Source organism: Fonsecaea erecta, assembly GCF_001651985.1.
Source record: "Fonsecaea erecta strain CBS 125763 chromosome Unknown Scaff6, whole genome shotgun sequence".
Taxonomy (NCBI): domain Eukaryota; kingdom Fungi; phylum Ascomycota; class Eurotiomycetes; order Chaetothyriales; family Herpotrichiellaceae; genus Fonsecaea; species Fonsecaea erecta.
Window position 1 is genome coordinate 2,154,987 of NW_017387249.1, and position 27,507 is coordinate 2,182,493.

The 27,507-nt window shown below is 54.2% G+C and overlaps 11 protein-coding genes across 11 annotated transcripts; 5 read left to right on the forward strand and 6 right to left on the reverse strand.

Moving 5' to 3' along the window:
* Positions 1 to 441: 441 nt before the first annotated feature.
* Positions 442 to 2,118, reverse strand: AYL99_07799 (hypothetical protein; the record flags this gene model as incomplete). Its single annotated transcript, XM_018839308.1, has 2 exons — positions 442 to 1,863; positions 1,912 to 2,118. The coding sequence occupies 2 exons, from the start codon at positions 2,116 to 2,118 to the stop codon at positions 442 to 444; spliced, it is 1,629 nt and encodes a 542-aa protein (XP_018692076.1).
* Positions 2,119 to 3,495: 1,377 nt separating this feature from the next.
* On the forward strand, positions 3,496 to 6,354 carry AYL99_07800 (hypothetical protein; the record flags this gene model as incomplete). The annotated part of the gene is made up of 1 exon (XM_018839309.1): positions 3,496 to 6,354. One exon carries the CDS (start codon positions 3,496 to 3,498, stop codon positions 6,352 to 6,354), a length of 2,859 nt encoding a protein of 952 aa, XP_018692077.1.
* Positions 6,355 to 7,338: 984 nt separating this feature from the next.
* AYL99_07801 (hypothetical protein) lies at positions 7,339 to 9,374 on the reverse strand (the record flags this gene model as incomplete). The annotated part of the gene is made up of 4 exons (XM_018839310.1): positions 7,339 to 8,273; positions 8,343 to 8,685; positions 8,768 to 9,038; positions 9,100 to 9,374. 4 exons carry the CDS (start codon positions 9,372 to 9,374, stop codon positions 7,339 to 7,341), a joined length of 1,824 nt encoding a protein of 607 aa, XP_018692078.1.
* Positions 9,375 to 11,286: 1,912 nt separating this feature from the next.
* On the reverse strand, positions 11,287 to 12,006 carry AYL99_07802 (hypothetical protein; the record flags this gene model as incomplete). Its single annotated transcript, XM_018839311.1, has 1 exon — positions 11,287 to 12,006. One exon carries the CDS (start codon positions 12,004 to 12,006, stop codon positions 11,287 to 11,289), a length of 720 nt encoding a protein of 239 aa, XP_018692079.1.
* A 741-nt stretch (positions 12,007 to 12,747) lies between these two features.
* AYL99_07803 (hypothetical protein) lies at positions 12,748 to 13,197 on the reverse strand (the record flags this gene model as incomplete). Its single annotated transcript, XM_018839312.1, has 1 exon — positions 12,748 to 13,197. One exon carries the CDS (start codon positions 13,195 to 13,197, stop codon positions 12,748 to 12,750), a length of 450 nt encoding a protein of 149 aa, XP_018692080.1.
* Positions 13,198 to 13,985: 788 nt separating this feature from the next.
* Positions 13,986 to 14,837, forward strand: AYL99_07804 (hypothetical protein; the record flags this gene model as incomplete). The annotated part of the gene is made up of 1 exon (XM_018839313.1): positions 13,986 to 14,837. The coding sequence occupies one exon, from the start codon at positions 13,986 to 13,988 to the stop codon at positions 14,835 to 14,837; it is 852 nt and encodes a 283-aa protein (XP_018692081.1).
* A 251-nt stretch (positions 14,838 to 15,088) lies between these two features.
* AYL99_07805 (hypothetical protein) lies at positions 15,089 to 16,898 on the reverse strand (the record flags this gene model as incomplete). The annotated part of the gene is made up of 4 exons (XM_018839314.1): positions 15,089 to 15,126; positions 15,179 to 16,685; positions 16,749 to 16,828; positions 16,895 to 16,898. 4 exons carry the CDS (start codon positions 16,896 to 16,898, stop codon positions 15,089 to 15,091), a joined length of 1,629 nt encoding a protein of 542 aa, XP_018692082.1.
* A 926-nt stretch (positions 16,899 to 17,824) lies between these two features.
* AYL99_07806 (hypothetical protein) lies at positions 17,825 to 19,983 on the forward strand (the record flags this gene model as incomplete). The annotated part of the gene is made up of 3 exons (XM_018839315.1): positions 17,825 to 18,314; positions 18,457 to 18,953; positions 19,003 to 19,983. 3 exons carry the CDS (start codon positions 17,825 to 17,827, stop codon positions 19,981 to 19,983), a joined length of 1,968 nt encoding a protein of 655 aa, XP_018692083.1.
* A 502-nt stretch (positions 19,984 to 20,485) lies between these two features.
* Positions 20,486 to 22,307, forward strand: AYL99_07807 (hypothetical protein; the record flags this gene model as incomplete). The annotated part of the gene is made up of 5 exons (XM_018839316.1): positions 20,486 to 20,722; positions 20,798 to 20,857; positions 20,918 to 21,150; positions 21,209 to 21,527; positions 21,582 to 22,307. The coding sequence occupies 5 exons, from the start codon at positions 20,486 to 20,488 to the stop codon at positions 22,305 to 22,307; spliced, it is 1,575 nt and encodes a 524-aa protein (XP_018692084.1).
* A 975-nt stretch (positions 22,308 to 23,282) lies between these two features.
* Positions 23,283 to 25,052, forward strand: AYL99_07808 (hypothetical protein; the record flags this gene model as incomplete). The annotated part of the gene is made up of 1 exon (XM_018839317.1): positions 23,283 to 25,052. One exon carries the CDS (start codon positions 23,283 to 23,285, stop codon positions 25,050 to 25,052), a length of 1,770 nt encoding a protein of 589 aa, XP_018692085.1.
* Positions 25,053 to 25,441: 389 nt separating this feature from the next.
* Positions 25,442 to 26,011, reverse strand: AYL99_07809 (hypothetical protein; the record flags this gene model as incomplete). Its single annotated transcript, XM_018839318.1, has 1 exon — positions 25,442 to 26,011. One exon carries the CDS (start codon positions 26,009 to 26,011, stop codon positions 25,442 to 25,444), a length of 570 nt encoding a protein of 189 aa, XP_018692086.1.
* Positions 26,012 to 27,507: the final 1,496 nt, after the last annotated feature.

Genomic DNA, 27,507 nt, shown 5'->3' on the forward strand with positions numbered 1-27,507 from the left:
GGCGAGCGGCTAGAAGCCAAGCGGGTCGCGAAGTCGACTGGAATGGATGCTATCTACGAATCCTGGATATTTAGGTGAGGATAAAATCCAAGGAAATAGCAATACTTCGATGTGCTGCTTTTGCAAGATGCAAAGAGGAGGAATTGTCCACATCGTCTTGAATCTGCGGCAATGTAGCAAGCACAGGACACAACTTCTATTCGAATGGCTGATGATTCATTTCAACTCATCCCACCAGGGGAAGATGCGAACATGGCGGATGCAGCAACCCGATTCCACCGCTTGAGCAGGAGTGTGTCTGCTCCACTGTACACATTAAGCCTGTTCCAGAAATCCAGGGTTTGTCAAATCAAAGAGACGGCGGCTCTTGAAACCGAGTACAGGACATTGTAACAAATCTTGACCAGTTCTCACACCCACTCTTCTTTCCCAGCTGTGGTCCTATAAACTCTGCTTTCGCCGCCTCACCTTGACGGTTGCAGTCAAAGGCGGTACCAAATTTGTGCCGATCCATTTGCTCGCCGGCCTCTCTTTCAAATGCTCAAATTCGTAATGCTGCACCATGTACGCCAACAGCAACTTCAACTCATTCGCCGCAAAAAACCTTCCTGGACAGGCATGCCTTCCATGTCCGAAGGGATGATATGTCGGAGACGTACTAACAAAGGAAAGATTGGCCTTCCTAATGTATTCTTCTGTGGTCTTGGTGTTAGATTTGTTGACGAGAGTGTCTGAGGATTCTGCTGTCGATGACTGTCGTTCCACAGAAAACCGGAAGGGGTTATACGTGGCGGAATCAGGGTAATGCTCTGGATCGTTGTGGACGCCATTGGTCGGGATAGCGACACAGCTCCCATAAGGACAGAATGTTCCATTAGGAGCGGTGATTCCATCCGGCACCACGACTTGGCGCATCAGCCCGGCACCCAAGAACGAGCCCAGTCGCGAAGACTCCCGTAGTGCTGAGTCCGTCTTGTACATCCTTGCGAGGCCGGCTTTGGTCCACACGCCGTTGTCGGCCGCGATAATACTGCTGGCTTCCTCACGGATCTGTTCCAAGTATCCGTTGGATGGGTCAGAGGCGACAAGGTCGAAAATGGCGTTGGTGATGCTGAATGTTGACGTGTGGATCGCGGCGAAATTGACGGCCAGCAGTCTTTCGGCGATGATGTCTGGGTCACGTTCGGCCGGATAGGGACTCTCACGGGCTCGATGAATGGACCATTGCAGGAAGTCGTTGGGTTCAGGGTCGCCAAGCTTCTTCTCCAGATCTCCGGTCTGACCTTCAAGAAGTCTCTGGCGTCGCTCAATCTCGGGTCGAACAAGGCGGGCGAAAGATTTCGTGTGATATCGATTCGGCCGTGCGATGACGACGGCGGCAAGAGGGCGGAGGAATTCAGGAAACAATTTGAGCAGGGTCGAAGCAATGGGAACAGCAGTTGCAAAACCAATGCCGTGTTCCAACAGTGCCTTGTTCCGACATAAAGGCAAGCCGACGAAAACTCGATTGCTGGTCCGAGCGATGATGAGCTTGAGGGTTTCGAAAGGACAGACTTCCTTCCACTCGGTCGTATCGGTACCCCAGATGTCATCGAATGCAGCACCTAGTTCGTCCATGATGTCCATGGTGAGGGCACCCAACTGGCGAGTAAGCTCACTCCGGATGGTCTCATGGTGTAGCGGCTGTTCTACCACAAACGGGTGAATAAACGTGTAATTCGTCTGCAGAACGTCCTTGTGAGGTTCGTCCACGCTCAGAACGCTGTCGGGCTGATTGATGAGCCAGGTTATTGACGATGCTGGGAGCACAATCTCGTCCCCGCTCAATTTGGCAATTATGCATGATTTGTTGTTCTTGGAATACTGTGGCTTGATGAGCGGAGGACGCAGCCGTAAAACAAGTCACCTTACCTGCTCATAGGCCTGATGAATCGACTCCTTGTAGTTGATTGTCGAGCGAAATCTGGCACGCAAGGTCGTGAACAGTTCGCCTTCTTTGGTGTTAAGCCACGGGAGGTCAGGCAAGCTCGGTTTCGACCGACGACGATAACACAGAAGCGCGAGCACCACCACGAAAGCAACGGCCCAGACGTGTGGCCGCAGTATGTATTCAATCATGTTTGAACTGGTGGAACAGCTCTTGCAGTTGAGTTGGAAGGGGCCTTGAAGTTGATGGAGACACAGGCAAAGACACAGTGCGGTGGGTTACATCTGTCTACTCTTTAAGGCATATCGCAGCAGACAAGGGTCGTATTTGGAGGTGGAGTGGAGGTACCGTCTGTAGAATCATCCGGCGCTTTGGCCAAACAGAATATGGAGAGATGCAGACAGAGACGTCGGCCTGTTGCCTATTTGGAAAGGAGGCAGTGTACGGGATTCGACAGAACTGTTATTGTTGGTTGGAGCAGGTCAGCACTGCTGACAGTTCAAGAAGGATTCACGATCACCCGCCTGGTGCCACCTTCCCCATAGAAGCGGCCACTGATAGATCATCGGAGTGCGGTGAGAAGCGCAGGGATCGTCAAACCAAAAGTCGGGACGAATATCCGCCGCATCTGATCTGGAATGATGGGCTGAGATAGGTGTCAGCGAACATTCGTCTGTAGGCTCGTCCTGCCTATTCCGCGGGGAGCGACGGTCTGATCAGGCGTGATTCGAGACATGATTGGCGCTGGGCGAGGTTACAAGGGTCAAGGGGTCAAAAAAGCTGAAGTTCCAGGGAGGACGGCGAGCAATTTACCCGTTTCAGAGATGTGTTGACGCACCAGTGAAACGTGAAGATCAATGAGGCTTGTCTCGAAAGCTTCGAAGAATGCATCACGAGAAGAAAGAGACGAAAAGAGATGCTGATTCGACGCCATGCAAGTTCGCTTCCAGGACTGTCGCTGTCAACCGGGCAGGGAGCGAGGCGAGGTGAGCTGGAGATCGTTCTTGGAGTCGGCTCGGACGAACTCCGTGTCTAATAAAGGATCTATGTACTCGGCTGGTAGAAATGCATTTTTAATTAACACAGATACTGTACCTAAAGTACCCAATACGCTGGGCAAGAAAGAATGAATGTAGGGCTAGTGATCGTGCAGTGCTCGTGAAGCTTATAGTCCCCAGAGACTTCCCTAGTGACCCTCAGATGCCCCCTCGTAAACTAGGCCCCTCTAAGATGTGGGTGCTGGGGGCTCGCCTCGGTGGCACCCGGGTGGCTCGGGAGCTCCCTGTTTACCTAAACATTCGGACACTTTGTGCTTGGGCTTGCAGCCACAGGGTCTGACAAGTGACAGCCACAACGGCAGCCACAGACGCGTCCGGTGATGAGAGAACACACGCAAATCCACGACCGGAAAATCCACCCCGCGCCCGCTTCGTACAACAAACAATTGACACCTGGGTACATCTCGAGGAAGTACTGCCTGGCACACCCTGACAACTCTCTGAAGCCTTGCCGCCTTGACGCATGCTCATTGTCATGCGCCCCAGAGTCTCATTCTCTTCGCGCCGCCAATGGCCGACCCACGATTGAACCGCGTCGAGGGCACCTTGACCTCCCTCCTCGAAAGCCTCGTTCCGGCACTCTCCCCCGACCAAGACGATACTGATACCGAATTTCGCATTGACCGCGCCATTCGGAATGCAAAAGAGGCCGTCCTCGGTGCAGACGGCAGACTCCCGCCAGATACCAACCAGGCACAAGATTTGATCAAGCGGAAGTTGTTACGAGAGAATGCCTCTCCAGAGAAAGCGGCCAGGTTCAGCAATCTTTACTCCAGACTTCTTGCCATTCCCGTCCTGAACCAAAAATGGGCCATCCTGTACCTCCTCTACAAGTTGTCGGACAAGTCCATCCCGGATGTGCGGCCTCGAAACCCCCTCGCAGACTCGGAGCAATTCGCAAACATTCCGCGCCGGCATACCTTGTCCCCGGAGACCACATTTACCGCAGAGGAAGAGCTAGAAGATGACGATGAGGAGGAAGAGGCGGATCCGCAGCCACCGAAAGTGTCAATACGCACGCGCCGTGCCTTTTCAACCAGATCCAGAAAGGCGAATGAGCAAGTTGAAATTCCCGCCGAAGAGGAGGAGGAGGATCAGGGACAGACTGAAGAGCCTAAGCAACAGAAGCCCGTTGCGCAGAAGTCGGAGGCACGAGTCATTTATCCATCAGAATTGGACCTTCTGCGGGATTTGCCCTTCAATCTCCAAGGCGTGTCATCTGCGCACCTTCAGTTCGCGGACAATGGCTCGCTCAAACTGCCACCAAGCCTGCCGGTTCCAATTATTTCTCTTCTCCACGCACTTGCAGAGCCTTGTCTGCTCTATCGAGGACTGGCAGAGTATGCTGCAGGTCAGGATGGAGGACTCATTGATCAGAGCCTTCGTTCTGCCATCAACAACGAATTACGCTCCTATTTGAGTCTTGTCGCCTCGCTTGAAACGGAGGTCCGACAGGCCTTAGCCACTGTCCAGAATGCCCAGGACCCCAAAGCGGTCCGCCTAACTGGTGTCACTTTGAAGCGATGTCTGATCTGGACAAGAGAGGCAACCATGGCTCTTCGACTGATGAAGCTGATTGTCGAGGACTCGAGGCAAAAGCGAGGAGGGCAAGTCTTGTCCCTTATACACAACCTGTCCTCCTCCCATGGCGACCCCTTTGTGGCATCATTTGCGGAAAAGCTTCTTACACATGTTGCACGTCCATTCTATGAGATGCTCAGGCATTGGATTTATGACGGTGAATTAATTGACCCATACCACGAATTCTTCATAACAGAGCCAGATCCTACTGCACAACCCCCGGTGGATCATCGACACGTAGCAACATCTGTGTGGGAAGAGAAGTACAAAGTCGACTCGGGTATGGTACCTTCGATCATATCCTCCGAGTTTGCCAAAAAGGTCTTCCTGATTGGGAAATCCCTCAACTTCATTCGCAACAACTGCGGCGATTCTGACTGGGTCATCAAATATTCCAAATCAAACTCGAGGTCGCTGGACTATGCAAATACTGCCAATCTCGCACAATCAATCGATGTGGCTTACCGAACGACCATGTCGCGATTGACCCACCTGATGTCGACGAAATTTGGCCTATTCACACACTTGACGGCGATCAAGAAGTACATGTTGCTAGCCCAGGGTGACTTCTTTGATCTCCTCATCGAGTCGTTGGCTCAACATCTTGATCGCCCTGTGAATTCAATGTACCGACACAACCTAACATCACAACTCGAACATGCCATACGACACTCCAACGCCCAATATGACGACGCCGAGGTCTTGCGACGGTTGGATGCCCGAATGCTTGAATTATCGAGTGGGGAAATCGGCTGGGATTGTTTCACTCTCGAATACAAAATCAGTGCCCCCTGTGATGTTGTCATCACTCAATGGGCTAACACACAGTACCTCAAGATATTCAACCTGCTCTGGAGAATCAAAAGGGTCGAGTACTCTCTCAGCTCGACCTGTAAACGATGCATGACGGGCGGCCGGGGAGTCCTTGCTGCTGTGAGTGACAAATTGGGCAACGATTGGAAACGGTCAAGATGTGTTGTTGCAGAAATGGTCCATTTTGTCAATCAGCTACAATATTACCTTCTATTTGAGGTCATTGAGGCCAGTTGGAAAAAGCTCGAAGAGGCTCTACACAAGCCCGAAGCCACCCTTGACGACTTGATCGAAGCTCACACAAATTACCTGAACAACATTACGAAAAAGGGCCTGATTGGGCAGCAAAGACACCCGGTAACAGGCCAGCAAGAGGACAGCCTTATTGTCCAAGTCCACCACATCCTAAAATGCATGCTTGCCTATCGAGAAGTTATCGACTCGCTCTACTCGTACAGTGTTGCCGAGTACACTCGACGGCAACAATTTAGTGCGAAAATAGAACGGCGAACTGCTCAAGGGAAATGGGGGATCACCGAGAAGGATCTCCTCGGGGATTCGAGAGCAAGCACACCCAGTTCTGTAGCAGCCGCAGGAGCTTTCAGGACCAATCATCTACTTTTGGAAGAGAATGATTCCTCACTTGCTCCACCAAGTGAGAACATACACGTTACCGACGACGAGACGCAGCTGAATTCCTTGAGGGCCCGACAGCTGAATTTGTCGGCCGATTTTCGGTCGCGGCTCAGTATGTTATTATATGATTTGGCTCACCAACCGGATGTTGATCTGAGGTTTTTGGGGGTTGTCATGAATTTTAACGAGGTCTACCAACCCGTGAACATTCGACGGCAACACGCTAGACGGGCTCGAGAGAAACGAGAGCTGGAGCGAAAGGCCCGTGAAGCCACTGCCTCTTCCGAGGGCAATATCTCCCTGGAAAAGGACTTGAACAGCTCCACATCGAAGTCGTGAAGCATAACATTGAAGAAACATCCTCGCCTTCGTTTTCCGGTGAGGCGAGGGATCCCCAGAGCAGAAGGGAGCCTTGCACAGCGACCTTGAGAAGAGGGGTGGACTGCACACGGAAGCCCGTGGAGAGAATTGCGTACAGCGATGGCGCGATTAAACGGAGATTGCTCTTCACTCAGCAGGCGGCGTGTCGCTAAAGCAACAACTGGTAATCGATGGCATTGGTTCTCAGCCTCTGCCATGAAAACGTCTTTCAAAACCAATCCGCAGCAGTTGTAGACTGGGATAGCTGGGCAAATTCGACAGATTTCTGACGCTAAAGGCCTACTTTCAACGACCAGATATATGATTGTCCTCCTTTCGGAGCATTTTGGTCCGAACAAAACCCGCGCTTTGCTCGCCTTAATAGTTCTCGATCCTAACTCACCTTGGCTGACTGTCTACGGTTCCACGCCTAAACAAAATCATACTATATTTTGGGTGCTCGAAGGCAATCTACAAGACTTTGAATACGGCGAGAAGCGCTTGGTGTGTTCTCGAGACGTCCGAGTTCTGACAAAATGTCTTGCTATGCCGACGCGGCCTCTGAAAACGGTTATCTCTTCCAATATATCCTGAACTACGCTGCTTGATAAAAGCCGTGGACTTCGACCACACTTGAAGTAGGGACGGGACAACTGGGCGGAGACGGAATGCGCTATGTTTCCAATGCCCGACACATCGTTGGTTGCCACATGTTCCTCAATATCAGAGGTACTATTGGAGTTGTAATGCAATCGGCCTTCTTTGGAAGCAGGGGAAAGCAACCTGAGGCTCGCGAGTTTTGGTTTCGTGGAAGTTGAGGAGAAAAGATTGATGTTACGAAATTAAGAACGTCGGAGTTATGCCGATTATGTATACTACTGACCGGGTCAACTTTTGTTTCATACAGGCCTCTCAAATGCAGTCGCTTCTTCCATGTCCACCATCAACTCACCCTTGAGTGAATCAAAATACAGTGCCCCTGACCTGTGCAACCTTGGTCACGTTGATATTCCGGATCATGAACATCCAAATCAGCGACAAGGCCATGATGCCAGTACCCACCGCTAACATCCTCGCCTGGGCATACCCGTACGCCTGCTGAATGCCTCGCCTCTCGGGCGAGCCCACGGCATAGCTCAGCTGCGTGTCCAGACTGTTATAGATGTCTTCGAGATCCGCGAGGGATGTGGTGGCAGGGAGGTAGCGGGCGAGGGCCTTTTCGAAAGTGTTTGTCCAAATGGCGCCGGAGATGGTGTTGCCGACGGCGCCGCCGACGTTGCCCACGACGTACAGCAGGGCCAGCACGGCGGCGACGTGCTGGTGGTCCGCGGCGGCCAGGATGGAGATCTGCTGCACGATGATGAAGATGGCGCCGCCCACGGCGATCAGGATCTGGCACATGACGATGTACCCGATGCCCGAGTCCGGGCGGCGGAAGTGGATCATCAGGCCCTGGGCGAGGATGTACAGCGGCACCGCGACGAAGAGCAGCCACTTGAAGTATCCTGTCCGCCGGATCAGGAGCCCCACGAACAGCAGCAGCACCCCGGACACGACGTCGAACGTACTGCCCACGTACCCGGCCTCGGCCAGCGTCAGGTCGTTAACCACCTGCAGGAACGACGTGAAGTAGCTGTTCCAGCAATAGTACGATACCTGGTAGGTGAAGTCGAGCAGACAGGCGCCAATCACTGTTCGGTTCGCGAGCAGGTTGACGTGCAGGAACGGTGCACGCGCCACATACGTCTCGTACAGGCCGAACGCTACGAGCACCACAAACCCGACCACGATCATGGCGATGATGTAGCCCGTCTTCCACCCGTTCGGCGCAGAATCGGCAAGGGTGAAAGGCAACAGGAAGACCGTGAGGCCTCCAGAGAAGAGAATCACACCAGGAGCTGGTTGCCGCAGTCAAGGTGTCAGTCAGGGGATATCCTAAGTTGAAATGCGTGGCAATCTCGACGTACCGTCAAACTCTTGGGTATAGTGCCAAATGTTCTGCAGCAATGTCCGCCCACTCCTCTCCCTCACTAGCAAGCCCTGTCTCGCCGCTTTGCGCAGATTGAGCTTCAGAATGACGTACAGCGGCGCGGCCACGAATGGCAAGATGATGGCGAAGCAGCCGAAACCCCAGCGCCAGCTGATGTGGTAGTAGAAATCGTCCGAAGCCTTGGGGCCGGCGAAGGCCGTGATCATATATGGCGAAGAGGTGAATGCATACGCCAGCCCTCGATTCTTCAGCTTAGACGCATCGGCTGTGATCACGTCGACGCTGTATATCAGCCCCCCGAAGCCGATGGAGTAGAACACCTAAACGTCCAGGTCACGTTCCATCAGCGCGCGATCCCTCGACAGCTTGAGAAATTGAGCCAGAGCTGCCATTCGCACTCACCTGCGCAGCGCAAAAAGTGGAGAGACCACTGCAAGAAGCCATCAAGATCAAGCCCAGTGTAGAGAAGGCCACCATGAGAAGAAAGCCTTCGGCCCGGCCCCAGATGTCAAGCATCTTGGCGAGGGGGATATAGACGGCGGCGCTCATCGAGTTGGAGACGATGTAGATGACGGTCAGGAGGGAATGTGTCTCAAAAGAGCTCGTGGCAAAGGGAACCAGGTTGTATAGGATCGACGACTGAAATGCATTGACGAAATAAAGCAGGAACATCCTGGCGGGGAAACATCAGCCGAAGCAGGCGAGAGACGGTGGCCAGGGCAGGGGACACATACAGGATGAAGACCGCGACCAGAGACTTCTTGGACCAGGTCAGGGTGACGGCCTCAACCTCTTGAACACCTCTCTGGGCATCTTCAGTGGGATTCTTTGCCTCGTCGACCTCATGGCTGCTCTCTCCATTGCCGACGCCTGCGCTGCTAGTGCCTTCGACGCTGGTGATTGCTGGTTGTTTCTCGTTCGTGCCGAGCGGATTCATGGGCAGAGGGTTCTCCGCGTCGTTGGTGGTCGTTCGACGGAACCCAGGCCTAAACTTGGGAAACACTGCCATAGTTGCTCGAGGGAGAGAAAAGCCAACCACACATGCAGGGACAGTAGCGAGCCAGAAAGAGAGAGAGAGAGATACGGGAAGGAAGGGAGAAAGAAAGAAGAAACGGAACTGATGCTTTGGCAAGCTGCCTGGAAAATCCCTGATCTACCTCCCGGCATACATACTGTACATCCATACCTTGCCTTCTGCGCGGAATTGTGTGGGCCAACCTACCCGTGATGAACCAGCATGTTCACGAGCTACCAGACACGTTGCAGCGTGGGCCGCCGACGAGTGCAACGCTCCTCCCGCCATGGTGCTTGACTTCTGAGGGGTGGGCTGGGCTCTAATACACCAGCCATGGAGCACCCCAAGCTCTAGCCGATGTCGGTTGGGGACAAAGTCTGCACAGGATGGATCTGGGTTTGTCAATACGTCTTCGGCAGGAAAATAGCGAGGGTGGTAGCGTCTTGACAGTAGTGTTGTGGCATACGATAGTGGGCTCGTGGCTCTCTAGTGCTCCATCCCCCAAGGACAAGGCTTATCAATCTTATGACGTGATAAGATTAGATTACCACTCGGGCCGATAATCGCCGATAATCTGATAAAATTTCTGTTTTGCCAAGAAGTCCGTTTTCGGCTATCGGCACCGTCGGCACCTGATGATCGAAACAAGTAAACACACCGATTCTCTACATAATACTCCGTACATATATTCCTTCTCACAGTACCCGTAGAAATGTTATGTCGTTCTTCCCGGTGACCAAACTGCCCTTACATGGTGGGGATCACGCTAGATTCTTCAAGGTGACGTGCCTCATGAGGTTGCTTGCTCCTCGCCCAGCTCGACAGACCCGAGAACTTCATCCATGGTGCCCAGTCAAATTACCTCCAGGCAAAGACCACACCATTGATTGTCTGCAGCTGCATGGCAGAATGTCCACAATAAATAGAAGAGACTCCTTCGGGTCGACTGGCGAGGCGGAAAACAAGACGAAGAATAGGTATGAGTGGTAGGGCCAGTGACTCTGGCAGCACCAGCAGGGTACTGAACCCGTGCGCCCAACGGCTGGGTTGAGGCTGTGCAGCCACCTTCGGCCTATGGCGAGTGAGCGAACAGCCATCTCTTTGGTCAACACACCACCATTGAAAAGGCGGCAGGGGTCACTCGTATTCCAGCTTTACGAGCACTGGCTGTGCAATGCCTCAGGAGTTCTGACAGCTCTACATTTCCATTCTCCTTTCTACAGTGCTGTACCACCACTTCTCGCAACTTCCGCGCAGCGCCGTCTATCCCCTGGATGCATTATTGCCTGTGAGCGGTACGTGGGATCACCTTGGACCAGAGAAGGGGGCAATTCACCCTTCTGCACGTCTACAAGTATTCCCCGAAAAACGAAACAAAACCCCCCGGACATGTGCTGCCCGTTTCTCGGGCTGATCCTCTCCTGTGCCAAGTCGCAAAATCGACCCATCTCTTCCATTGAGGCGTTTGTGATCCCTTTCTCTCTCTCTCTCTCGTGTTACAGCCCAGGCGGGTGAAAACATCGTGGCTAACTCTCTCCCCCTCCCACTCCGACAACACACAGAAGCGCCATCGCCGTTCGAGAACATCACAAGAAACCGCCGCTGCGGAGTAATGACAAGAACCGAGACGTCATCTACAACACTGATGGCAGAGGCGCCCCCAAGGTAGAGGAGCCCCGGTCAAAGTGGAGGTTCGAACCGTACAAGATTGGGACGGATGACTGATCAGGGTAGTCCCCCGAGCCAGGAGATACTTTCTGGGGGCAGTGGAAAGTTGAAGACAGTAAGCGGAGAGAGGAGAAAAGAAGAGAGCAGACACTGGTCACAGGGCGGCGGGTGGCCATAGAGCCTCCCTCCCTCCCGCAAGTATCAGGAAATTCCTTCCTTTTTGGTGTGTGTGTTACATTCAGTGCCACTGTCCAACAAGACCTTCCTCCGCCTTGCCCAGCACGGGGTCATTCTCCGGTTTAGGGACTGCCCACACCTTGTCGAAGTGGCCCTCGTCCTCCCCGCCCTGGGCGAAATCCCACTGTCCCCCGCCCTTGGGGTAGGCGCCGATCATGGTGAAGCCGGACAGCTCGACGCTGTCCAAGGTGTCCTTGACACTCCTAGTACGCCCTTCTTCCCCACCGCCACCCGTGGCGACGGCGTGCCCATCCCCCGGCGTGAGGAGCTTGAACTCGGCGGCGGGAGACGTGTTGAAGGTCTTGTGCGCCGTGCCGGCGGGGAGCACGAAGACGTCGCCCGCGCGCGCCTCGACCTCGACGCCCCCTTCCTCCCTGCCGGCGCCGTACGTACTTGCCTCCAGGTCCGCCACCGTGTCGGCGACCCCGAACCGGATCGTCGCCGTCCCCGTCAGCACCGCCATGCACTCGTGCACGCGCGAGTGATAGTGCGAGCGCTGCGACGGCCCGTAGCGGAAGATCCACTGCGTCTCCCACCCGTTGGCCGTGAAGAGGTCGTGCGCGCGCGACGCGATGCTCTCTTTTTCTCCAGGAGAAGTAGAAGAAGTAGAAGTAGTCGACGTTGCAGTGGATGACAGGAGACCCGGATAGTGTAGCAGGGCGTGTGGGGAGTTGGGCACGAGTGACGTCGGCGGAAGATGGTATTTCTTGACCTCGACCATTGTGTGTATTTTTATTTCCAGAGAGAGTGTGTGAGCGAGTGAGTGAGTTAGTGGGTGGGTGGGTGGCACAGACAGAGAGAGTCTTAATTATCAGCAATGTGGTCTGAGTTCCTCGTCGTCGTTGTTGTAGTTGCTGTGACGCATTTATTTCTCTGGTATCGAGCAAATTCCCCCACTTCTACATACATATGTACATCAATGGGGGCTCCAGAGTGAGTGGGGATAGTACCAAGCCCGTCGGGAAGATCACAGGGGGCGCTTGCATCGGCACCGGCGTTCAAAGCCATTACAGTGTTGCATGGGGAAGATGATGGGAGCAGGAATTGTATTCTGTTTCTTACAGCAGGTCTGTTGCTGCGCGGTCTCATCTTCAAGGTCTGTGTCAAATGGTTTGCTGGTAGGCTGCTCTCACCATGAAGGACCTACAGTACATAGACCATGCAATCCAACACAGAGCTGTTCAGAATGCATCTAAACCTCCGTCGCTTGATACCCTTTCTTATCATGCCTATCATCTCACACACCGAAGAGAATGATTCTCTCACCAAGGCTTCAGCATATGCCACCACCATTGGTGCTGCGAGCAATCCTGGCTCCAATCCTGGGAAGAGACATCACTGACATCCAAGCGAGACCTCTCTCCCAGACCGAATCCCTTTTAACTCCCTAGTCTCCATTCAAACCTCCGACGATCAGACACAAAAACCCACCACACGTCCTTCCGAGAGGACCAATTTCCTCTTACGTGGTTTGCTTGAGGATGTACGTCTCCTCCTCCGTCCGTGACCTGTCGTACCGGTAAAGCACCCACCAGGCGTGGATGATGCCCGGGAACCACCACAGCAGACACAGCAGGATGTTGATGATGAAATCGCCCCCGAACCCGGTCTTGAGGAGGACCGCCACGGGAGGCAGGAACAGGGCGAGGACGTACAGGAGGACGTCGGATGCTGATAATGCGAGTCGACTCATAATACTGGTTGGGGTATTGAGTTGTGTTTTGGTATGTTTCTGGGGTTGTTCTTCTTTCTTCAACTGGTTGTTCGGTCTCCCTGGGGAATCCAAAATGATGAAACAAGTGCTTTTGTACGCTAGGTTCTGGAGAAAAGTGATCTCAATATCAACACATCCCCTAACCAGAACGGGAAGCACGAGAAGGTTTTCATCCGGTATTCGAGAATGTTCATTCATTCATTCATTCATTGATTGCCTGGTGTTGACAGCAGTCACGCCCAGGTACTTTTTTACGAGAGACAAGGAGCATCATTCGATCCTCAGGAGACTCCACTCACTCACTTACATATGTACCCCAGACATGGCTGCAGCACGAGATTGCTGCGGGATGATGGAACACACACACACACCCACACACACACACACATTAGCTTCCGCTGCGTCTCTTCTGGCGAACCTACATATACTCCTCTCCCCGTTGAGGGAGATGATCAAGAAGGGCAGATGGTACACAGAGCTACCACATCACCTGCCCTCCGCCAAGCCTGTCATCAGGTGATGGAGTTTGCGGTCGAGGTGGCATGTGTCCTTGGTAGAGGCGTGATACTTCCCAGAGGAAACAAGGTGAGAAATAAATTCTTCAAGTGGCGTAGGTTGCTGTAAACTTCCGGACGGGAAATAACACTGAACCAAGAAATAGAGAGAATTGATCAAGGTCGGCTAGTTCTGGTAAATATGTATGTAGGTGTTAGGACGGGACCAGGTAACCTGTTGGCCTGCGCCAGATGATCACGTGAGATCACGTGGCTAGGGCGGCAGTTACCAACCGCCCATTTCCTCGGCAAGGCTGGAGGGCAGCCTTGCCTCGCCTCGTCTCTGTTGATGTAACTGCATCTGCTTGTTGCGTGCGATTTACCACGACCACATCACTATCTCCTTTCTCAGCTGTCCAGCTGGTACTGCAGGTAGTCGGCGATATAGAGTGCGCACCATTTTTCAAGCACCCAGACTCTCATCTCGAGGATATGCCCATCAAGCCCCTCTCGTTCAAGGGCGACAAGAAGAAGCCCAAAAAGCGCAAGCACCGTCCCGATGAAGAGGAAGAAGAAGATGGCCAACAACCCACGACAGTCGACCCCTCCGACGACGACTCCTGGACCACGCCCGACGCGCCCAGCGACCTCGCCGGCCCCGTCATCCTCGTCCTCCCCACCGTGCCCCCCACGGCCCTCGCGGCCGACGCGCACGGCAACGTCTTTGCGTCGCCGCTCGAAAACATAGTCGAGGGCGTGGCGGAAACGGCCGAACCTCATGACGTGCGACAGGTCTGGGTCGCGAGTTCCGTGGCGGGCCTGGGCAAGGGCGAAATGAGCTTCAAGGGGAGTCACGGAGGCTATCTGAGTTGTGACTCCGTGGGCGTGCTGGGCGCGAAGAGGGAGGCCAGGGGCGTCGAGGAGGGGTTCATCGTGGAGACGGTGGACGATGCGGCAGATGGGAGGACGAGGTGGCGGCTCCGAACGGCGGCGTCGAAGCGGGAAGATGGCGACAAGGGAAGACGATATCTTTGCGCGGTCACAGAGACGAAGCCTACAAACACAAAATCAGTCAACATTTCACTGCGCGGGGACGGTGAGGCATCATCAGATTCCACCTATCTCATTGTGAAGATGCAGGCCCGGTTCAAGCCACGAATACAGCAGAACAAAGAGACAAAAGCAAAGGAAAAGGTCAGTCGGAGGGAGCTCGAACAAGCGGTTGGACGAAAACTAGAGGATGATGAAGTGAAACGCCTGAAGAGAGCGAAGAAGGAAGGAAATTTCTACGAAGAGGTCCTGGACGTTAGAGTGAAAGGAAAGCATGACAAGTTCGCCAGCTAAGAAACAGCTTTGATCCTATCACGAATCCGACCGGCCAGACTTTGCGTATACGAATCCAAACAGACATCTTTTCAGAACCTCATCCACGTGGAAACTCATTACTCATCCCTTTTTTCCCCAACCGATCCCTCGTATATCGACACCCATGTCATATATGTCCCTCCTCATACCAACTTGCAACATTTGGGGAAACGCCAATCGCTATGCATCAAAACCATCCAAGGGTATATGGGCCACATATCATCACCACATCAAAGACTGGGGAACAGACGACCCGCGACCCGGCGCCCTAGAACAAAATGTTAGCGACCAGTTGCGTGACATTCCGGACCAACACTTACAGAGAGGTCGGGACTCCTCGGCGGCCTGGCCTTCATCAGCCCGCTGTTCATAACTGCGAGCTTCTCTGCGCGCCAGTCGTTCACGCAGCCACGCTCTCCTCGCAGACACACCCTGAGCTCGAACCTCAGCAGGGATCTCCTCGTCTATCGTGTTTCGCCTGCGAGAGAAAGGCCCATTCTCCATGTGTGCAGTCGCACTCCTCGCTTGGTCCATAGGAATCTGAGGAGACACCATGGGGATGGAAATGGTCCGAACCGAACGGCCGGTGAGTGCAAGGAGCGGTGCCGGAAGTCGGTTTGAATGGGTCCCCAGTGAGGACTCTTCTGTGGCGCTCCTCGATCGCTGCCGCATCCTCCGCATTAGTCTTTCGCGCCTCACCATGAGGTTGGTGACCTGAACAGGACAGTATCCGGGTGGAAGTGATGATTTCTTGCACAGTGGACATAGTGAGCTGTTGTCGCGGAGAAAAGGATCGATGCACTCGGGATGGAAGATATGGTTACAGGGCAGTTCACGAACAGCCGTCTCTCCGCTGATGAAGTCGTCAAGACAAATTGGACAAGTCGACTGAGAAAACGCCACAGGCCGGATCACAATTGCAGGTGCGATCGCACTCTCAATGTCCTTCGTATCCGCATGCACCGACTTTCCCACCTCGGGTTTGACTGCATCCACCGTTTCAGACTCGACAGCCTCATTCGGCCCGTCGCCGTTGATGCTATTTGGCTCCGACTTCGCATGGTAGGTGTACTTTGGCATGTTGTCTAGTAGCTCTTGTGGCACTTGCAGCCTCTTGATCCCCAGGGCTTCCAGATCAACCTCGCCATTCGCCACTCGCCGCTGGAGGATGCGCCGTTGTCTTCGTTGGATCATGTGCATGACGATGGAAGTCATCAAGACCACCGCCAGCAGGATGGCCAGGACGATGATCAAAAATACCCATAGCGAAGGTATACCGGTGCTGGAATTGACATCCATTCTTGCGTATAGCCTGACCGTATCGTGAGGGTTGTAGATCTCTACCAGGTCGCTGCCGAATGGTACCTCTGACATGTTCCCGGAGTATAGTGCTAGTTCGTTTAGCAGGAAAGATCCCAGCATCCCAGGGATGGCATATACTGGATACTGGTTGGCGGATTTCCATTGTCCACCGTCACGGAGACTCCAGGAGCGATCGCTGACCGGAGGAGGTTGTGTATTTGAATCGCCCGGTTGAAAGAATATGGCTCCTCGGACCTGATCGGACCGCATGGCAGAGAGGTAGGAAAAGACGCATTCTGGCTCCGTCCACGGTGCCAACGCAATCAATGGGTAATCGCCCGGGGGTATCTGAGCCCGTGTCGTGACATTGGCCGGAATCAGGGATCTGGTGGAGTTGTCACAAGGACTGGAGGCCGGAAGGTCGGGAGAATATACAAGGCCTTGTATGACATCGTAATGGTGAGGATTGCTGGGAGACAGAGTGCGAATGAGCCCCGATGCTCTCAGTGCGAAACCAAAAGATTCCTTTCATGTATTAGCACATGTATTATTTTGAGCAGTCTTGTACGCTGTCTCGATGTCTCATACATTGACAATGCGGGCTCCATTGGAGGGGTCATATTGTGGGTTGGGCAACACAATCGCAACGATACCGAAGTCCTGTGCGGCTGCGCAGCGGGTAAGCACCTATTCTTGTGTGCGTGTGAGACAGGAACATTCAAGGTCACACTTACACATGGCTATCTAGGTTGCTCGAAACAGCGGATTGCCACCAACTTCGTAGGGAACGGATTGCGCAGGCAGGCTCAGTCGGCCGCGTACATGACTTGTTATGTGCGACAGTAACCAGACGCTGGGCACCGGCAAACACGGATCGGATACCAGAGAGGCTTGCGAGATCTGGATGACGTACGCATCGAGGTCATCAAATTTCGTGAGAGGAAGTCGTTGCGACCTCGTCGGAGGGGAGGATGAAGTGTACGAACGATGCAATAAGGACGTGAAGAAAGGGATTGATTGTAAGGACGGACTTTCCACCTCGAGTCCTCAACCCGTGAACGATCTGCAGAACTCGGACAAACCTGCAGTTGACGCAGCCGGCTGCCCAGTTGCGCCCAGCCTCTCAAGATTTGTCTCAGCATCCTGCAGCTTTCTCCGGGGCTGGGCTCCCTGTGAGTGGGCGCCGAGGAGGCGCGAGGGGTGCCTTCAGATCCGGCTGATTTCCTCGCTAACTGTTTATTTGGGAGGGGAAGGGGCCCCAAGCGCCCAGTAGGCTTGGGCGCCCCTAGGCAACCTGCAGTTTAGGCTATCACGGCTATTCCACTTCAGAACAATCCGATCCGTCTTCCGTACAAATTGCCTTGGGCCTGAGAAATGGCATGTTAGCCGACAGGGCGCTTGGCATCCACCTGCGGCCGAGTTCCGACGTCAGGTTGATGTGATGAGTGATGATGAAGACGGTGCCATATCAAACAGCCTGAGCCCACTGTGCCCGCAGCAGTCAGTGTCGCGTTGGCGAGAGGTGCTGAACTCCACCTTCGAGAATCTTCAAAGAGAGAATCTTCAGAGAAGTCCTTGTGATGGGGAGATCGAGCGCCCGAACGCCACTCTGACCACAACGTTCCACATCCACCATCACCGATAAGTCGAGATACGATCCCACTATGCCTCCCTTACCAGGTGCTAGCAAGAAGAAGAATCGAGATGGCCGGCAGTCCCGAAGCAGGAATACCACCCCCAGCTCGGTTCTCAGTGCCGGTACTGCGCCGCTGGGACCAACGGCCACTCCTCTCCTCGACCTGGAAGCGTCCAAACTCCTGGTGTCTTCGAAGCCCAATTATGCAGAGATCATAGATCATTTGGAAACTCATGGCTCTAAGCTGGAGCCCAAGTCGCTGCACGAGATTATCGATCAGTTGAAGCATCTCAGCGAATCGGCCGAAAAACGCGCCGAATCATGCGAGAAAGCCATCCGCCTCATTCATGAACAGAAGAAGAATGTGGAAACAGATCAGCAAGATCGCGACCGCCAGGCAGAGCAGGCTCGCCGGGCGAAGGCGCGCAAAGAGGAAGTCCATTCGCAGAAGAATCCCAAGGCAAAGAAGCGAAAAGACCGACCCGAGAATGTCGACAACGTCGAGATCAAGAAGGAAGGTATGTTGGTTGTCTGTCCACTCTCCTTATAATTTCTATATCCATTACCTTGGCGGATGCCGGCAAAGTTCCTCTGTTGAGCCATCAATCGTCCTCTAAGGACCTGGATTGTGATGAGAATTCACTAACGAAACACGCCCAGATGAACCCTCAAAGACGAAACCGTCCCGTGCCACACCCGGGCCTTTGGACAGTCCTTCTCCTTCAAAGAAGACCAAACTCAGTCCTGGTACTTCATCACTATCTGAAGTTGCTGATTCACCAGAGGCAGCAGCTGCCAGTGCGCACGCCTCCCCAACCAAGTCGGACGTGTCAATGTCAGATGCTGAAGACGCTCGTGTTGTCCAGCCACCTGTGCCGCAGCAAGGTTTCTTCCCTGACCCCCTAGCGCCTGACCCAGTCGTCTACCACATTCGGGAGGTGACGCCCGGCATGTCGGACGAGGAGAAGAAGGAGATTTACAGCGTCACTGCGTATCCGACAAAGGACCTGAGTGATCAAGTCGCAGGCACTCCGCCTGACAAAGACTTTAGCAATGCCAAACCCACCAACCAAGTCGCTGCCAACACATTCCTGACGTATGTTGAGCCTTATGTGCGACCTCTCACGGAAGAGGACATTGCCTGGTTGCGCGAACGAGTAAGTGTACGAGAACAATGGTGGAAGAATCTTTACTGACGTGGCGCAGGGTGATCGAACAACTCCATTTCTCGCAGTACCTCGAGGCAAGCGTTCCTATCAGGAGATCTGGGCGGAAGAAGATTCAGGAACGATTTCTGTCGAGAATGGCAACGACAAACTGTCCTCGAATCATCCCAGGGGAAGTGTGGAACAGATCAACGATGATAATATCGCGACCGATCAGATCTCGACTGGACCGCTCGCTAGCCGGCTGCTGTCCCTCCTCAAGTTCGAGCACCGCACACCGGCGAGTGAGACCAATCCCGCAGGCGACTTGAATTCTTTTATGGCCGACGGCAACGACACTATGGATTTGGATGGGCTCACCAACGGTCATGACACTTCTGAGAAGCCACTGCCCCCTGCAGCAGCTGTGGCGGACCAGGCACCTGCAAAATCGTCCAATTCCCAGCGTCTTGACTACATCCAGGGCGAGGAGCGAATCAAAGGCGAACTCCGACATCTTGGCCTCCTGGGACAGGATGAAAATCCCGATTTTGAAGCCCACCATGATGATGATATCAGCGAAAGACTGCGCTTGCTTCAGGGAGAGCTACGCCGGGTCATGGTCGTGAACGGGGCTCGCAAATCCCGCCTGCTAGACCTGGCTAAGGAACGGCTCGCGTTTCAGGAATACAGCACGATCCACGAAGATCTTGACAGTCAAGTCCAACAAGCCTATCTCAAGCGAACTCGGACGTTGGGAAAGACAAAGAAGGGTGGTCCAGGTGCCAACAAACCACGACCGGGCGCCCACGGCGTGGGCGGACCTGGCACAGCGATGAGCGTGAACAGAGCCCGAGATATTGGTGACTCGGCGCGGATGCTTATGGATCGCAGACGGAGATGGGAGAACTGCATCGGGCCGGTCTTCAAAGACATGAATCACGGCATTCCACCCAAGGGCACGACCTTGTGGGATCCAAAGATCATGGAAGCCTATGAGAAAGCCGAGTTGGAAGCTCTCGAAGAAGAAGCAGAAGAGTAAGACACAGGGATATGAGCATGTCTCTGTTCGTGCTTGACCAAGGTCGAACAAAGATTCAAGAGCTATCACCACCAATATTGGTGGAAGAGGTCACGTGTCTAATCACGTGGTCCCTATGTGGAGATGGCGGCAGAGCTGCATCGAAACAAAGCCGCAACAAGGGGATTGACTGGATTGAATTGAACCCCGCTCTGACCATCGATATCTTTGCTGGTCGGATGTCCAGAGGGGAGAGAGTGAACAAAAAGAGGTGCCCTTGTCTACCGTCGAATCAACTTGACCGAGGACAATGGCGTTCCGGATGCGGTGGGAAAGCATAATGTACACCAGAACAGCGTTCACGAGCCCCAAGAAATCCAATGACCTTATTCCCATTCATTCTCCAACACGTTTGCCTAGCATCCTAGCTCAATACGACTCGAGCATTGTCCTCCTGTACATTTCATCGTCTTTCCTAAAACACTCACATTTACGGCAAAGAACTAATTCTGTTTGGGGCAAAATGGCGATGGATGGCTTTCGTGTGAAATGGGACCCAACTGTCCTCCAGTCGTTCTTCAAACAAGCTGACCAGAATGGCAACGAGGCCGAGTCACCCATCAAGCACTTTTTCAGCTGGAACGAGATCAACTCGACGGGTCTCTCCAGAACCACTGGCGAAAGGTTCCTCCATCTTTTCGGTTCTACCCTCGACCTTCTCGACGAACACGAATGGCGCTTGGAGAGGCCTTTGGGGAGGGTATGTTGGAACAGTCACTTTGCTTTCCCCTGTCGGAAGACCGGCGAACTGACATGATCTTTTGGACGACACTAGGGATCGTTCGGTGCGGCGGCCCTCTTTACGAAATTGAATGAGAGGGAAGAAAGAACCGACGTAAGTACTGCATTCCCGCACGAGTCTTGAGGACGACAGATTGATGAGAGCTTGGATTAGGCATTCGTGTTGAAAGTCACAGACGCCAACCCCCAAGACTTCGTCCCAATTACGGGAAAGAAGATATCTTTGACCAGGGAAGCTGCCATCATGGCGCAAACTAATGATCTCGAGTCCGACCACCTGGTGCGTCTTCGTCAGTATAAAGTTGACCAGGAATACTGCCGATACTACCTTGAGTTCTGCGAGTTTGACACCCTGGAGACGCTGAGGCTGAGATACAAAGCATGGAAGTCAGTTCCACCCCGTTTTGCTGCTGTCGGTTCTGAAATCTAACCAAGGGTTATGCAGTAAATACCTCCCCGAAGCCTTCCTCTGGCACACTTTCCACTTCCTGGCACAAGCCTATCTTGACTTTAGCGCCGGACCGTTCAGGAGTCTGAAGTTCAACAATTTTGGGGAGACCACGCCGGGGCAGTACCTTCTGCACAATGACATCAAGACGGAGAACATCTTCCTGGGCAGGAATCCGGGCAGACAAGAGGGAACGGCCTACTATCCCGTGCCGAAGATTGGTGATTTCGGCTTGGCCGTCACCACCAATGCCAATGAACTCACACGAAATACCGCCCAGCTCATACAACAAGGCACGCAGTGTTGGAAAGCGCCGGTAAGTCCCCATTTTTGCCCGTCTCCTTCACGGTCGGTTTTAATCCAAAACCAGGAGCAACGTATTCACCACATGCAAGATTGGCGTAATTACTATTTCAGCGAGGATGTCAACCCTCGGTTTCCTTCCAACAGGAGCACGTCGCTGCACCGGGTCCGTCATGAAGCCAACGTCTGGGCCATTGGTGCCGTCCTGTGGAATCTGATGACGATGGACGAGATAGAGGTGCTGAGCGACAAAGTCGACGATATCTTGCTGTGCGAAGGGCCGGCCTGGATGAGTTTCGATGGGACGAATGTCCTTAACGACGTCGACTCGGAAATCAGTAACCGTTATAGCCCTGAACTGATCGAGCTCATCCAGGAATGCCTGAGCCTAAGACCTGGTGATCGACCGCCACCGGACCGCTTGATTCGGGACATCGAGAGCATGCATCAGTCGTTTGCACGCGAGCAAGCGTCGTTTCCACATAGACAGGATTCGCCGCGGCCCATGGTGGCCTTTGATCCGAAAGAAATCAACGCCTACCCCGACGGCGGCGCCAATTTCAGCAAGCAAGGTCGCTTTTGGGACGATTTCGCTGACCACCTCCTCTGGGGACCGGAAGAATTGGATCTGGTCTGTCCGCCAGAAGCACCGAACTCCCTGGACTTTGACACCGACTGGCCGCAGCCGCTCCGCACGAGAATGACCGAGCGGTGGAAAGAAGCCGTGGAAAAGAGAGCCCGTCGGCCTGCTCAAAACGTCCACCAAGGGGGCACGTCTTCCCAGGTCCTGTAAATGTTTCTTTCGGGCACCGGCGACCACACACCAAATATCGTTATGACGGATCAGCGCCCAATCGGAGCTATCACAAGAGGACGGACCAGCACAGTCTCGACTCTCGAAATCGATTCCGGCGGTGACGGGGGATAATTAGCGTCTGGAGCTGAGCAGCGACCTGTTGCAACCCTCTAACCGGCCGGGCGTCTGCCACCAATCAATCGCCCCGCCGTCTATCCATCCGGTGTAGCTTGTTATTAACATTAACGCCTTAGGTACTCACAAAAACTGGGTGAGTTGTCTTATCTAATTTTCGACCCGGTTTCTTCGACCGACCGAACAAACAAACCAACGAACCGGTCAAGCAAGCAAGCAAGCGAAATCTGGTTGGTGAATTCCATATCGGCGGCTTACGTCAGCCTCGTTTCGACAACCACCCACGAGAAGAAGGGAGGGAGGTTCACGGGCACTAAGCGAGGCACCGGTCAAAAGAGGATGGACAGCGAGCGCTCCTGATTTGTATGTGCCGCTGCAAACGCGTCTGGATTTGTGCAGAATACCCGCTCATCAACCAGCCTGGAGCGAGGGTGTTGGAACCCAGACTCACCAGACTCACCAGCTTATGGCTGGCGACGGTCGGTGTGTTATGTACACTTCTCCCCTCCCCCTACCTTACTTACTTAGGAGGGTAGGGGGATAGCACTGCAACGCTATGAAAAGGCCGGAGATGGGGGGCCTTTTTCCCTCTCTCTCTCTGTGTATATATGACTTGAACAAAAGCTTGCGGTCTTGATTCTCTAATCTCGATTCTCTCCCATCCATCTCTTCCCGTCATACTGTGTTGGACCCTTGAGCCATACATAGATAGATACCCGGGCAACTTTCAGTCGAGACTTTGCTGCGAGACATCACATCTATTGCTCGCCAACCCCCCACCCCCCAACCGGGAAAGGAAAGGGAGCGGATGAGCATTCGGCACAAGGGTCAATCAACATGATCTCGGCGCTCGTTGTCTATGGCATCTTAGCCTTGGTAGTATGGACATTCCACGGCCTGGTCTCGCATTATGTGGCGGCGCGAAAGATCGGCCTGCCCATCATTGTGACTCCCATTGACGCGCTCAACCCGCTGTGGGTGCTCGGGAGACCCGTCCTCGCTCCTCTCATCCAGAAGCTGCCGTTCGGCCTGGGTGAATTCGTTCGGTACAGCTATCTCGGCTGGCCGTGGGAGTACCGATACCGCATGCACGCGCGGTACGGGGCCGCCTTCACCGTCGTCACCCCGGCAGAGTGTCAGGTGGTGGTGGGCGACGTCGACGCCGCGGCGGAGGTGCTGAACCGGTGGAGAGATTTCATCAAGAGTCCCGCGACCGCCGCGCCGTTCGCCATCTTTGGCCCCTCGGTAATCAGCAGCGACGGGGAGACGTGGCAGCGCCAACGGCGGATCACGACACCGCCGTTCAACGAGCGGAACAGCGCGTTGGTGTGGAGGGAGGCAGCGCGACAAGCGAGGGATATGCTGGCGGGGTGGACGATGACGACGACGACGCCGGGGACGCTTCGGGACGACGCCAACTCGCTCGCGCTCAACGTGCTCAGCGGCGCCGGGTTCGGCAAACCGCAGCCCTTCGACAGCCGGTACCGCACGCCCGAGGCGGGCTACGAGTTCTCATTCCTTGAGACCATCCACACGCTCATGGACAATCTCTTCGCTACTATCGTCTTGGCGTCGGCCACCCGCGCCCCGGTCTGGCTGCTCCCGCGGCGCTTTCGGCGGGTTCGCACCGCGCTCGTCGAGTGTCGCCGGTACCTGGTCGCCATGGTCAAAGCCGAGCGAGAGGCATACGACGCAGGAGGCAGCCAGGAAGGCGGCAATAGCAATAACAACCTGATGAGCACGCTCGTCCGGGTGTCGGAGCAGGCGAAGAAGGAGCTCCACGGGGTGGACAACAATACGGATCACAAGACCCGTGGCAGACAGTGGCTCTCGGACGACGAGATCTACGGCAACCTGTTCCTCTATAACCTGGCCGGACACGAGACGACAGCCAACGCCCTCACCTACGGCATTGCCTTGTTGGCCGCGCATCCGGAGTTGCAGGACTGGATCGGCGAGGAGATTCAGCGTGTGATGGGGGATGAGCATGACGGGGAGGACGAGGGGAAGGGAGATGGTAGAGACGATGATGATGGAATGATGGGCCCGTACGAACAGGCGTTCCCCAGGTTGAAGCGATGCCTGGCCATCATGCACGAGACGCTGAGGCTGTACTCGCCGCTCAACGGCGTCCCGCGCTGGACGGGGAATTCGTCGCAGGTGCTCCGGATCGGCGGTGGCAGGACGGTGGTGTTGCCGCCCCGGACGACGGTGCTGGCCAACAACGCCGCGACGCAGACGGATCCCAAGCTCTGGGGCGACGACGCTCACGTCTGGCGCCCTTCGCGTTGGATCTCTTCAGAGAAGGAAGGAGAAGAATCACTCCTGCCTGGTCCGCGTGACGGGGCCGCGTTCCTCACCTGGTCGCACGGCCCTCGCGTCTGCCCGGGTAAGAAGTTCTCGCAGGTCGAATTCGTGGCGGTGGTGGCGCAGTTGTTCCGGAATCATCGCGTCGACCCGGTGCTGGAGGTGGGCGAAGATATGCTCGATGCGAGACGCAGGATTGAGCGTGTCGTCGAGGACTCGCATGTGGGATTGACCGTGACAATGCGACACCCGGAGCGCATCAGGTTGAAGTGGTCGCCCAAGGGGGAGAAGAAGAAGTAGGTAGGTGGATAACGAGTGTGTGTGTGTGTGTGTGTGTGCTGGACAGCTTTCCAACTCTTCTTTGCACATGGCCTTCACATAGTCTCGTGTTCGTCTCGTTTCCCGTTAGTCTGTGGGGGAATAGAGAAACAAGAATGGAGGGAGCTCTGTCTTTGGTTTTTCCCCTTTGAATCAGTCACACGTCCCCGTCGAGGGCAGATAGAGAAAACGTTGGACGCATAGGACGACAACATGTGTTCAGTATAGATATGGGCAAGTCTGGAAGGTCAACACTTCTGGTACAAACGTGCAGGGATCTCACCTACACCATGATGCGCAATCAGACCCAATTGGTAACAATATGCTTGTGGCTGTTGCTATCTCAATGTCTGCCATACAATGTCGGGTGATCAGACTGAGCTTTGCGTCTCGTCTTCTCCCGACTTCTCAACCAATCCACCCATTAGCACGGTGCACTTTCTCCAAGCACGGTGTCTCATTCGATCCAATTCTTGCTCCCTGCTGGCAATCTCCTCACGCATCTTCCTCAATTCAGCGTCGTCACCCATCTTCTTCTCGACCTCTGCCATCTCCTCCCGTGCCAGCTTCTGCATCTCCTTCGACTTTGTTGCTGCCAGTCTGAGAACCGCTGTGCACCATTTGCAGCAGGGCTTTTGCTGAAATCGTTCTTGGTGGGCATCTCCAGGTTTGATGAGGTTCTGTAGGGTGGATTCGTGACCGGCGGGCTCTTGGTTTGGCTTTTCGTGTTGCTCGGCGGTGTCCAGATCGACGGTCGGGTTGTTTTCGGACTGAGTCAGGTGTTCGGGATGGTAGACCTCAAGCCCGCCGCAGGAGAGGCGACCCCAGGGCCGTGGTTTGTCGCAGACTTCCCACCAGGGTGCGTTCTTCGGGTTGAAGAGAAGGGAGGAGACCGGATCGTGGGCGGGGTAGGGACAGACAGGGAGCTTGATCTGGCACATGGTGATGGAAAGGTGTTGGTTATGATGTTGCCCGGTAGTGATGCAATAAGACCTTCTGGGCTTGCGATCCTTGCAGAGGGACAGGAGTGGGATGGGAAGGCAGGTCTTATACCCCTGCTGAAGATGGAAAAGTAAGGTCTGATTGCTCAAGAGAATGATTGCTATTGTGATGTCGTGAATGAATGATTGCTGACACTAAGCCTGGGTGGGTGAATGAACGGATGACTGAATGGAATGTCTGCAGCATTTGGAGAGAGAAAGAGAGGAAGAGAGGAAGATGGAGGATGCCACCGCTGTGAAGCGTAGTGTCTGCGCCGCGATTCTGCTTCTCTCACTCCAGGAAGGCGCAACCTCTTTAACCGCGATTGTCTTGGAGAGAAAAGCAACGACCAGGGCACACGATCCCTTTTGTCCTTTTGTCGCTTTTCCATCCGGTTGAAATTGGTGCACTGGCAACTGATCACGCCGACTCTTCCTGTCCACAGTTTGCTGATGACCATCAAACACATATTCCCTATCCACGACCACGAGCAGATCACAGACCAGACCAGACCAGCTTCATGCCAGATTTTCGACCCTTTTGAATACTGCCGACCCTCTTGGATGCTCTTCTCAACTCGAAATCATCCCAAATCATCGTCACCAGCCAAAGAAAGTGCCTGAGTCCACAGTCACACGGCAAGCAAATCACACAATCACTCACCAATCACTGCACACAAAGGCCATTTGAGAGAACAGTCGGCAACTTGCAGCACTCATCTCCACTCCAAACGCTTCAATCGCCCGTCAAAGAAACAATCTCGACCCCTTGCCTGCCCTCAGCCTGGAAGCTTTTCTTCTTTGCCCCATCAAATACCACACGGCACCAGTCCTTTTGTACGACACCCAAGGCAGCAAAATGTGCTATGCAATCAAGATCGTCCATTTCGGGTGTGTTGATGGGGAGCAGCATGTGGAATATGCCGTGGTGCGGTGCAAGAGCGGGCTGGAATATATAATAATGATGTCGGTCAAGGAGAAGCCTTGTAAAGGGGTGAAGCAGGTGGAGGACTGGAGGATGACGCCTTGCCGCTTTTGCGAGGAGTACATGGCATCAAGGCGCGCGTTGGAGGCAGCGGGTGGTCGGGCTCGGGCGGCGTCTTTGGACGCAGACATGCCCCGACGGGCGACGATTGACGCCTTGTTGTAAGGCATAGCGAGGCCCCAACAACAAGCATAGCATTAATCAAGTGTGAATAGCGTCCGTCTTCTGCCCAAGCTGCTTGAAAAGCGGTGAAGCATCGATACCCCCAACCTAACCTCCACCAGCAAGGCACAAGCCAGGCGATGAGCCCAGCGTCGTCTCGATAGGTATCCGAGATGACAGTGGGCCATGTCGTTTGCTCCCCAATCCCTGTCTCAGCCCGTGCACGGCGTCCCTGACAAAGATCTGGATTGAATATGTCTGGTACCATCCAAATCCAGACACGATGATGCCAGCGGTCGCCTGCCAGCGA